A 12,944-nucleotide genomic window follows, 5' to 3' on the forward strand; every position below is an offset into this window, starting at 1 on the left:
GTCAAAGTTTGAATGTGTGACAGATGGAATATAGAGTCAAAGTTTGAGTGTGTGATAGGTGGAATCTGGAGTTGAAGTTTGAGTGTGTGATAGGTGGAATCTGGAGTTGAAGTTTGAGTGTGTGACAGCTGAAATATTGAGTCAAAGTTTGAGTGTGTGATAGCTGGAATCTGGAGTCAAAGTTTGAGTGTGTGACAGTTGGAATCTTAAGTCAAAGTTTGAATGTGTGATAGCTGGAATCTAAAGTCAAAGTTTGAGTGTGTGACAGCTGAAACATTGAGTCAAAGGTTGAGTGTGTGACAGATTGAATCTGGAGTCATAAAAAAAGTTTGAGTGTATTACAACTCGAATGTGAAGCCAGTTTTAGTGTGTGACTGGAGTCAAGACTAAAATGTTAGTATTTGAGAATTGGATATTACAAATGCTTAATTTCTAGAATCAAAATTTCAAAAGATTGCATTTATTTCTGGTGTCAAAGATGAATTTGTACACATATTTCCAAATTGAAGATATTTCAATGCTAAACTTTAGATAGGGACACTGTTAAAATCTATGCTTCAAGTTTGAAAGTGCTTTTGTTTCATTGAGTTTTTAAAAAAAAAAAAACATATCTTGGCTATAGAGCTGTTTTCAAAGATTGCTTTTCAATTCCAGACTCCAACACATGATCTTTGAAATCAAAGTCAAATTTGAAAGGCTAATGCTTTCTGATCTATTATTTATTAAGCAGTGACTAATTCAGAATAGGGTTAAGTAAAATGGAAAAAAAGTAAAGGATTTTAAAATGAGAATATTTTTCATTACTATGTTAAAGTGAAACCACACCACTGTGACAACATGATACCCTTGGTGGTTACATATGTATATATCTTGTATGTAATTTTATTTTTACATGTTTAAACTAAAAATCAGACAGAACATTCTTAGTCTGCAACCAATCGAAAGACAGATGCTTTTAGAGTAGACAAAATTAGTAAAAACTGACAAGATTTTTATATATTTAAACTGTAAAAGTCAACTTGATTGCTTTTCTTTATATCTAAAATGTGAGAGTTAACATGATCTCGTTTCTTTATATTTAAAGTAGGAAAGTCACCACGACCTCATTCCAGTATGTTTAAACTGTGACAGTCAACATAATCTCATTTCTTTATGTTTAATCTGTGACAGTCAACATAATCTCATTTCTTTATGTTTAAACAGTGAGAATTAACATGATCTCATTTCTTTATGTTTAAACAGTGAGAATTAACATGATCTCATTTCTTTATGTTTAAACAGTGAGAGTCAACATGATCTCATTTCTTATGTTTAATCTGTGACAGTCAACATAATCTCATTTCTTTATGTTTAAACTGTGACAGTCAACATGATCTCATTTCTTTATGTTTAATCTGTGAGAATTAACATGATCTCATTTCTTTATGTTTAATCTGTGACAGTCAACATAATCTCATTTCTTTATGTTTAATCTGTGACAGTCAACATGATCTCATTTCTTTATGTTTAATCTGTGAGAATTAACATAATCTCATTTCTTTATGTTTAATCTGTGAGAATTAACATGATCTCATTTCTTTATGTTTAATCTGTGACAGTCAACATAATCTCATTTCTTTATGTTTAAACAGTGAGAATTAACATGATCTCATTTCTTTATGTTTAAACAGTGAGAATTAACATGATCTCATTTCTTTATGTTTAATCTGTGACAGTCAACATAATCTCATTTCTTTATGTTTAAACAGTGAGAATTAACATGATCTCATTTCTTTATGTTTAATCTGTGACAGTGTTTAATCTGTGACAGTCAACATGATCTCATTTCTTTATGTTTAATCTGTGAGAATTAACATAATCTCATTTCTTTATGTTTAATCTGTGAGAATTAACATAATCTCATTTCTTTATGTTTAATCTGTGACAGTCAACATAATCTCATTTCTTTATGTTTAAACTGTGACAGTCAACATGATCTCATTTCTTTATGTTTAATCTGTGACAGTCAACATAATCTCATTTCTTTATGTTTAATCTGTGACAGTCAACATGATCTCAATTCTTTATGTTTAATCTGTGACAGTCAACATGATCTCAATTCTTTATGTTTAATCTGTGACAGTCAACATAATCTCATTTCTTTATGTTTAAAACATGTGAGAATGATCTCATTTCTTTATGTTTAAACAGTATTTCTTTATGTTTAATCTTTAACATGATCTCATTTCTTTATAATCTCATTTCTTTATGTGTGACAGTCAACATGATCTCATTTCTTTATGTTTAATCTGTGACAGTCAACATGATCTCATTTCTTTATGTTTAATCTGTGACAGTCAACATAATCTCATTTCTTTATGTTTAATCTGTGAGAATTAACATAATCTCATTTCTTTATGTTTAAACAGTGTGAATTAACATAATCTCATATCTTTATGTTTAATCTGTGACAGTCAACATGATCTCATTTCTTTATGTTTAATCTGTGACAGTCAACATAATCTCATTTCTTTATGTTTAAACTGTGACAGTCAACATGATCTCATTTCTTTATGTTTAAACAGTGAGAATTAACATGATCTCATTTCTTTATGTTTAATCTGTGACAGTCAACATAATCTCATTTCTTTATGTTTAATCTGTGACAGTCAACATGATCTCATTTCTTTATGTTTAATCTGTGACAGTCAACATGATCTCATTTCTTTATGTTTAAAATCTGTGTTTAAACTGTCAACATAATCTCATTTCTTTATGTTTAGTCAACATAATCTCATTTCTTTATGTTTAATCTGTGACAGTCAACATGATCTCATTTCTTTATGTTTAATCTGTGACAGTCAACATAATCTCATTTCTTTATGTTTAATCTGTGACAGTCAACATGATCTCATTTCTTTATGTTTAATCTGTGACAGTCAACATAATCTCATTTCTTTATGTTTAAACTGTGACAGTCAACATGATCTCATTTCTTTATGTTTAATCTGTGACAGTCAACATGATCTCATTTCTTTATGTTTAAACAGTGAGAATTAACATAATCTCATTTCTTTATGTTTAATCTGTGAGAATTAACATAATCTCATTTCTTTATGTTTAAACAGTGACAGTCAACATGATCTCATTTCTTTATGTTTAATCTGTGAGAATTAACATAATCTCATTTCTTTATGTTTAATCTGTGACAGTCAACATGATCTCATTTCTTTATGTTTAAACAGTGAGAATTAACATAATCTCATTTCTTTATGTTTAAACAGTGAGAATTAACATGATCTCATTTCTTTATGTTTAAACAGTGAGAGTCAACATAATCTCATTCCTTTATGTTTAATCTGTGAGAATTAACATGATCTCATTTCTTTATGTTTAAACAGTGAGAGTAAACCTGGCAAGTGTTGTTATTTTACTTGTCACAGTGTATAATGGGATATATTAGCAGCACTGTTATATAGATGCCACACAGTCTGTCACCCATTGTTTACTTACCTCTTTTAGTTTAATTTTTTGTTTCTAAAAAATTTATGCCCAATATGACATTTTCAATTTCATCTGTTAATTCATATCATGACAATACAGATTCACTTAAGCATAAGTTGTCAATAAGCAAAATAAACAGACCATTTATAACTGGATGCAAATTTATATATATCAACAAAAACAAGTATTTCATAATATCTATTATGTTTAGAATATCAATAAATCTATAATAAATCAAATTGGTTTTAGAATATTTTTATTGAGCTGGTAATTAAAAGATTCTAAGGAATAAAAAATGTTCAAGTGAATATACTGAGTGGAGTTAGTTAGAAATAACCACAATGTTTGAAGGATGATTTCTTGATAATGTTTTGAAACTGATGAAACAGCCTTTTTTTATAAAATTATGTTGAACACATTCTCACAGATGCCCAGAAAATGTCTGTAAGGATATGAATGCCACACCTTCTATGCTATTCAGAGTCTGATCAGGTGCAGAGACCGTCCAGAGACTGATCAGGTGCAGAGACTGTGCAGAGACTGATCAGGTGCAGAGACTGTGCAGAGACTGATCAGGTGCAGAGACTGTGCAGAGACTGATCAGGTGCAGAGACTGATCAGGTGCAGAGACTGTGCAGAGACTGATCAGGTGCAGAGTCTGATCTTTTAAGTTCAGAGCTTCCCTAAATCTGGCATTGATTCAGAATGGGATGTGTCACAATGAGATGCAACAAAGCAGAACACCACCCCACAGGACAGATGGACACAGGTAACTCCACCAGGTTCCCTATGAATTGATAGTGACATAAAGAACAGAAAGACAAGAAATATACCAAGGTAAAATTACAGCAACTGTATCAGATAGAAAGAAAGACACAGGAAGATGGAAATATACCAAGGTAAAATTACAGCAACTGTATCAGATAGAAAGAAAGACACAAGGGAAATTACAAGGTAAAATTACAGCAACTGTATCAGATAGAAAGAAAGACACAGGAAGATGGAAATATACCAAGGTAAAATTACAGCAACTGTATCTGATAGAAAGAAAGACACAGGAAGATGGAAATATACCAAGGTAAAATTACAGCAACTGTATCAGATAGAAAGAAAGACACAGGAAGATGGAAATTAAACCAAGGTAAAATTACAGCAACTGTATCAGATAGAAAGAAAGACACAGGAAGATGGAAATATACCAAGGTAAAATTACAGCAACTGTATCAGATAGAAAGAAAGACACAGGAAGATGGAAATATACCAAGGTAAAATTACAGCAACTGTATCAGATAGAAAGAAAGACACAGGAAGAAGGAAATTAAATCAAGGTAAATTACAGCAACTGTATCAGATAGAAAGAAAGACACAGGAAGATGGAAATATACCAAGGTAAAATTACAGCAACTGTATCAGATAGAAAGAAAGACACAGGAAGATGGAAATATACCAAGGTAAAATTACAGCAACTGTATCAGATAGAAAGAAAGACACAGGAAGATGGAAATATACCAAGGTAAAATTACAGCAACTGTATCTGATAGAAAGAAAGACACAGGAAGATGGAAATATACCAAGGTAAAATTACAGCAACTGTATCAGATAGAAAGAAAGACACAGGAAGATGGAAATTAAACCAAGGTAAATTACAGCAACTGTATCAGATAGAAAGAAAGACACAGGAAGATGGAAATATACCAAGGTAAAATTACAGCAACTGTATCAGATAGAAAGAAAGACACAGGAAGATGGAAATATACCAAGGTAAATTACAGCAACTGTATCAGATAGAAAGAAAGACACAGGAAGATGGAAATATACCAAGGTAAAATTACAGCAACTGTATCAGATAGAAAGAAAGACACAGGAAGATGGAAATATACCAAGGTAAAATTACAGCAACTGTATCAGATAGAAAGAAAGACACAGGAAGATGGAAATTAAACCAAGGTAAATTACAGTCAATAAAACTTAATGTTTATTTGTATATAAAAACACCAGCCATTCTGGACTTCTGGAAGAATGAGTGAATGACACCAATCCCAAACTTTTCTAACACACTCTTGTGGAAGCCAGAAATCAAAAGACACCAGGCAGTTACAAAGATATGAAGGTCCCTAACAGATCAGCACTTTTTATTAGAGGAGATCTAAAAAGATGATTGAAAATATGAGAATGTGCAGTAGAGATGAAGTACACCTGGACTACAGTAGAGATGAAGTACACCTGGACTACAGTAGAGATGAAGTACACCTGAACTACAGTAGAGATGAAGTACACCTGAACTACAGTAGAGATGAAGTACACCTGGACTACAGTAGAGATGAAGTACACCTGGACTACAGTAGAGATGAATTACACCTGGACTACTTTACAAGTAAGGAATCATTATGAAAAAAAAAATATGAGATATAAAATAAATGTTTAATTTGTACATTTTCACTCCATCATTAAACGTCATTTCTTCTCCATGCTGAGACCAAGTACACAAGACAAAGAGCGAGTCTGATGACCTTGATAAGCCCTTCCTTAATGACCTTCACTGTCACCTCAATGGAAAGACACCATTTCAAAGACATTTTATGAGTAGAAAATCAAGCCTTTGTAAAATTTTATGTACTTTGGCCCCAACAAATAGAGAATAAAGTTAACATCTGGTTGTGGAGAAAAAATGTGCATCTCCTAATCAGACTGTAAAATTTGAACCCAGTTTGTATACTGTAAGACACAATGAAAACTAGTGTTAATTTACCTCTGGTTTCAGATGACGTTTTATCTAGAAAAATAGATCAGATCTGAAGTCAATATACGCTGAAATTTTCTTCAATGTTATCAAAGAATTTTATGCTACTTTCGAGGATACAAAATATTTTGTAAAAATTAACTGCGCAGGTCATATTACAAAATTTGTTTACAAGAATGGTGAATTGATTTAATACCAACATTGTGAAAGGTTTCTGTGTGAAATTATTTGATTTTGTGTTATACTCTCTATTTACTCATTATGTAAATAGTGAAGATTTTGTGGCTAATGGAATGAAGGATCATCATCTCACTCATAGCAATAGTTGATACAAAAATTTCAGAGTGACTAATATAAGATAAAATAAACAGAAGACAGTTTCAAAGTATCATGGTTTGTCTTTGTGTGATAATTCTGAAAACGATTGTAACCCTTCACTTTACACCACTTAAGTTCACTGAATTATAATATTAGGATGTGTAACCCTCCACTTTACACCACTTAAGTTCACTGTATTATAATATTAGGACGTGTTGTTTTATTTATACAGTGAAGTTGTTCAATGAGATCTGTTGGTAGTTACTACCATGTGTCAGTAACACATTTCTACACTATCTTAAAAGTAAATGACAACTATCATTCATTAAAGTATTCACGTCAAATGTTCAAGGTTAATTTCTAACAAACATTATCAGATAAAGAAAATTTGAAACATTTGCCAAAAAAAACCCAAAAAATGTCCAGGAAAATAACCAGGAAATTCTAAAAATAGATTTATTTACTGAATTTTTAAGCTTCTTTTCTTTCAGAATGGGCCACTTCTAAACTGAGACATAGTTCCATTATTTATAGATTAAAACTAGTGGACTGTAGAGAAAAAACAAGTTTATGTAAAGTTTGGTCATTCTGAATCATATCTTCAGCTATGTATAGCGATCTTAGCACATGATTTAAATAGCTATGTATGTTTATTTGAACACATGACTTTCATAAAACCTTGAAGGTCAAGAACATTACCCTGTAATATTTTTTGTCATTACTTGAAAAGTCACCACATTGAAACATTATTGTGAATATATCAATAGAACTGCTTAAACATGTCCAAAAGTAAAACGTTCTTCCTTAGAGAGATCAATATTCAAGACATGGTAACTTGGGCAATTGTTTGGATACCAATAGATTATCCCCCTTGGCTGTAAAACCATGGTTTCTTTGAATTTGAGAAAATTTAACATACATTTATGGATGTAATGCCACAATTTATATAGAAATTTACAACCAATTTTGGATTTATTTCCAATAAAAATGTCCCGTTTTACGAGTGAAATAAACACTAGTATCTATGCCCATTTTAACCCTAGACACAGACTAGAAGATACAAGCAATATGGCTACATTTCTCAAACAATAAAGCAAGACTAAAGAGAATTTTATAATTATTGTCTTTGTTCTAAATTAACGTACCTAACTTTTGGAAAAGACTTGATAAGTTTTAAGAGCTAAAGAATTAACTATCAGGAAGTAAAACATAATTAATTTACATTTCATATTAATTTTCAACTCTAAAAACTTACCACATTAGTGCCCCTTCCTGTCTGTGAGTAGACCCCAGATCCAGGGTGTGTAGGGGTAGAGGCACCAGTCTGAGGACTTGATATTCCAGAAGTCATTCCACTTTGCTGATTGTCAGATGGAGCTTGCACCACAAAAAAGTCAGTGCTACTTCCCTCTGAAGGGTTGGGACTGTAATCATGTCATGATATAATCATGAAATCATTAAAGATATGACAAGTGAAACAGAACAATTAATCAACACAAGTAAAGAAATTCAATGCATAATAATACTGTGTGTTATCAGTCATCAACTTCACACAATACTGATGTTACTTTTTTCAAAATATTCTGATAAATTACACCATTGACCAATTGTAGTAACTGTGACCTACTTTCTGATAAACTCTATGTCCATCTCATTTTCATCCTCCATCCAGGACGGTGGGTTCAATAGATGACCAATGTCCAGCTCTACAACATCCTTTTGTGTAGAAAGCACCAAGAAGCTGGAATTGGCCTGAAAACACAATTACATGGTGAGTTCAAAGTTAAAGGTCATTGACAAGGGATCTGTCACTAATACTAAAGGCCGCCAAATGTAAAATGTCTATGTATGCCGCCAAAAAAGTCATGGGGGTTCAAAATCTGTTGTCTTTATGATATTGTAGAGGTCATGTAGGTTATTAAAATGTCTGTGATTAAAGGACAAACTAATGCATCATATTGCTGATAGGACAAACTCTTATATCTTAGTGATGATAGGACAAACTGCTATATCTTAGTGATGATAGGACAAACTGCTATATCTTAGTGATGATAGGACAAACTGTTATATCTTAGTGATGACAGGACAAACTGCTATATCTTTTTGATGATAGGACAAACTGCTATATCTAAGTGATGATAGGACAAATTAAGGTATCTTTTTGATGATAGGACAAACTAAGGTATCTTTTTGATGATAGGACAAACTAAGGTATCTTTTTGATGATAGGACAAACTCTTATATCTTAGTGATGATAGGACAAACTGCTATATCTTAGTGATGATAGGACAAACTGCTATATCTTAGTGATGATAGGACAAACTGCTATATCTTAGTGATGATAGGACAAACTAAGGTATCTTTTTGATGATAGGACAAACTAAGGTATCTTTTTGATGATAGGACAAACTAAGGTATCTTTTTGATGATAGGACAAACTAAGGTATCTTTTTGATGATAGGACAAATCTTATTTTTGATGATAGGACAAACTGCTATATCTTAGTGATGATAGGACAAACTAAGGTATCTTTTTGATGATAGGACAAACTGCTATATCTTAGTGATGATAGGACAAACTGCTATATATTTATGATGATAGGACAAACTGTTATATATTTATGATGATAGGACAAACTGTTATATATTTATGATGATAGGACAAACTGCTATATCTTAGTGATGATAGGACAAACTGTTATATATTTATGATGATAGGACAAACTAAGGTATCTTTTTGATGATAGGACAAACTAAGGTATCTTTTTGATGATAGGACAAACTAAGGTATCTTTTTGATGATAGGACAAACTGCTATATCTTAGTGATGATAGGACAAACTGCTATATCTTAGTGATGATAGGACAAACTGCTATATCTTAGTGATGATAGGACAAACTGCTATATCTTAGTGATGATAGGACAAACTAAGGTATCTTTTTGATGATAGGACAAACTAAGGTATCTTAGTGATGATAGGACAAACTAAGGTATCTTTTTGATGATAGGACAAACTGCTATATCTTAGTGATGATAGGACGAACTGCTATATCTTAGTGATGATAGGACAAACTGCTATATCTAAGTGATGATAGGAGAAACCGATATATCTTAGTGATGATAGGACAAACCGCTATATCTTAGTGATGATAGGACAAACTAAGGTATCTTTTTGATGATAGGACAAACTAAGGTATCTTTTTGATGATAGGACAAACTAAGGTATCTTTTTGATGATAGGACAAACTGCTATATCTTAGTGATGATAGGACAAACTGCTATATCTTAGTGATGATAGGACAAACTAAGGTATCTTTTTGATGATAGGACAAACTGCTATATCTTAGTGATGATAGGACAAACTAAGGTATCTTTTTGATGATAGGACAAACTGCTATATCTTAGTGATGATAGGACAAACTGCTATATCTTAGTGATGATAGGACAAACCGCTATATCTTAGTGATGATAGGACAAACTGCTATATCTTAGTGATGATAGGACAAACTAAGGTATCTTTTTGATGATAGGACAAACTAAGGTATCTTAGTGATGATAGGACAAACTAAGGTATCTTTTTGATGATAGGACAAACTGCTATATCTTAGTGATGATAGGATGAACTGCTATATCTTAGTGATGATAGGACAAACTGCTATATCTTAGTGATGATAGGACAAACTGCTATATCTTAGTGATGATAGGACAAACTGCTATATCTTAGTGATGATAGGACAAACTGCTATATCTTAGTGATGATAGGACAAACTGCTATATCTTAGTGATGATAGGAGAAACCGCTATATCTTAGTGATGATAGGACAAACCGCTATATCTTAGTGATGATAGGACAAACTGCTATATCTTAGTGATGATAGGACAAACTGCTATATCTTAGTGATGACAGGACAAACTAAGGTATCTTTTTGATGATAGGACAAACTGCTATATCTAAGTGATGATAGGACAAATTAAGGTATCTTTTTGATGATAGGACAAACTAAGGTATCTTTTTGATGATAGGACAAACTAAGGTATCTTTTTGATGATAGGACAAACTCTTATATCTTAGTGATGATAGGACAAACTGCTATATCTTAGTGATGATAGGACAAACTGCTATATCTTAGTGATGATAGGACAAACTGCTATATCTTAGTGATGATAGGACAAACTAAGGTATCTTTTTGATGATAGGACAAACTAAGGTATCTTTTTGATGATAGGACAAACTAAGGTATCTTTTTGATGATAGGACAAACTAAGGTATCTTTTTGATGATAGGACAAACTCTTATATCTTAGTGATGATAGGACAAACTGCTATATCTTAGTGATGATAGGACAAACTAAGGTATCTTTTTGATGATAGGACAAACGGCTATATCTTAGTGATGATAGGACAAACTGCTATATATTTATGATGATAGGACAAACTGTTATATATTTATGATGATAGGACAAACTGTTATATATTTATGATGATAGGACAAACTGCTATATCTTAGTGATGATAGGACAAACTGTTATATATTTATGATGATAGGACAAACTAAGGTATCTTTTTGATGATAGGACAAACTAAGGTATCTTTTTGATGATAGGACAAACTAAGGTATCTTTTTGATGATAGGACAAACTAAGGTATCTTTTTTTTGATGATAGGACAAACTAAGGTATCTTTTTGATGATAGGACAAACTGCTATATCTAAGTGATGATAGGACAAACTAAGGTATCTTTTTGATGATAGGACAAACTAAGGTATCTTTTTGATGATAGGACAAACTAAGGTATCTTTTTGATGATAGGACAAACTGCTATATCTTAGTGATGATAGGACAAACTGCTATATCTTAGTGATGATAGGACAAACCGCTATATCTTAGTGATGATAGGACAAACTGCTATATCTTAGTGATGATAGGACAAACTAAGGTATCTTTTTGATGATAGGACAAACTAAGGTATCTTAGTGATGATAGGACAAACTAAGGTATCTTTTTGATGATAGGACAAACTGCTATATCTTAGTGATGATAGGACGAACTGCTATATCTTAGTGATGATGATAGGACAAACCGCTATATCTTAGTGATGATAGGACAAACTGCTATATCTTAGTGATGATAGGACAAACTGCCATATCTTAGTGATGATAGGAGAAACCGCTATATCTTAGTGATGATAGGACAAACCGCTATATCTTAGTGATGATAGGAGAAACCGCTATATCTTAGTGATGATAGGACAAACCGCTATATCTTAGTGATGATAGGACAAACTAAGGTATCTTTTTGATGATAGGACAAACTAAGGTATCTTTTTGATGATAGGACAAACTAAGGTATCTTTTTGATGATAGGACAAACTGCTATATCTTAGTGATGATAGGACAAACCGCTATATCTTAGTGATGATAGGACAAACTGCTATATCTTAGTGATGATAGGACAAACTAAGGTATCTTTTTGATGATAGGGCTATATCTTAGTGATGATAGGACAAACTGCTTAGTGATGATACTAAGGTATCTTTTTGATGATAGGACAAACTAAGGTATCTTAGTGATGATAGGACAAACTAAGGTATCTTTTTGATGATAGGACAAACTGCTATATCTTAGTGATGATAGGATGAACTGCTATATCTTAGTGATGATAGGACAAACTGCTATATCTTAGTGATGATAGGACAAACTGCTATATCTTAGTGATGATAGGACAAACCGCTATATCTTAGTGATGATAGGACAAACTGCTATATCTTAGTGATGATAGGACAAACTGCTATATCTTAGTGATGATAGGAGAAACCGCTATATCTTAGTGATGATAGGACAAACCGCTATATCTTAGTGATGATAGGACAAACCGCTATATCTTAGTGATGATAGGAGAAACCGCTATATCTTAGTGATGATAGGACAAACCGCTATATCTTAGTGATGATAGGACAAACTAAGGTATCTTTTTAATGATAGGACAAACTGCTATATCTTAGTGATGATAGGACAAACCGCTATATCTTAGTGATGATAGGACAAACCGCTATATCAGTATAATCATTCACTGTTCCGTAAAATACAGTAAGAAATAGCCACTAATAGTTAGAATAATTTGTTACATATTGTTTAGATAAACAAAAAATAATTTAATAAACAAAACAATGATTTGGTTATTTAAACAATGATTTGATAAAACACAGTGATTTGATATGTAAAATATTTGATAAACAAAACATTAGTTTGATAAATAAAACACAATGATTTGATAAAAGAAAGAAAGATTTGATTAAACAATGATGTTATCATTTAATAACCTGTAAAATAAGTAAAAAGACAGATGTTAAAAACACTGAAGCAATTTGAAATCAAACTCAATGGATGGATGGATGTATGGATGGA

General features: G+C 32.0%; 1 protein-coding gene across 1 annotated transcript in view; it reads right to left on the reverse strand.

The window, feature by feature from the left end:
• Positions 1-12,944, reverse strand: part of LOC132552112 (dmX-like protein 2) — a 94,613-nt gene that overhangs the window by 16,513 nt on the left and 65,156 nt on the right. The window contains exons 37-38 of the mRNA XM_060216255.1: positions 8,169-8,293; positions 7,797-7,965 (exon numbers count right to left, since the gene is read on the reverse strand). Of these exons, the coding sequence (XP_060072238.1) occupies positions 7,797-7,965; positions 8,169-8,293 (294 nt within the window). The remainder of the gene's footprint in view (positions 1-7,796; positions 7,966-8,168; positions 8,294-12,944) is intronic.

Source organism: Ylistrum balloti, unplaced genomic scaffold (assembly GCF_031769215.1).
Source record: "Ylistrum balloti isolate Yb309-2 unplaced genomic scaffold, AGI_CSIRO_Ybal_v1 Utg370236, whole genome shotgun sequence".
Lineage (NCBI taxonomy): Eukaryota > Metazoa > Mollusca > Bivalvia > Pectinida > Pectinidae > Ylistrum > Ylistrum balloti.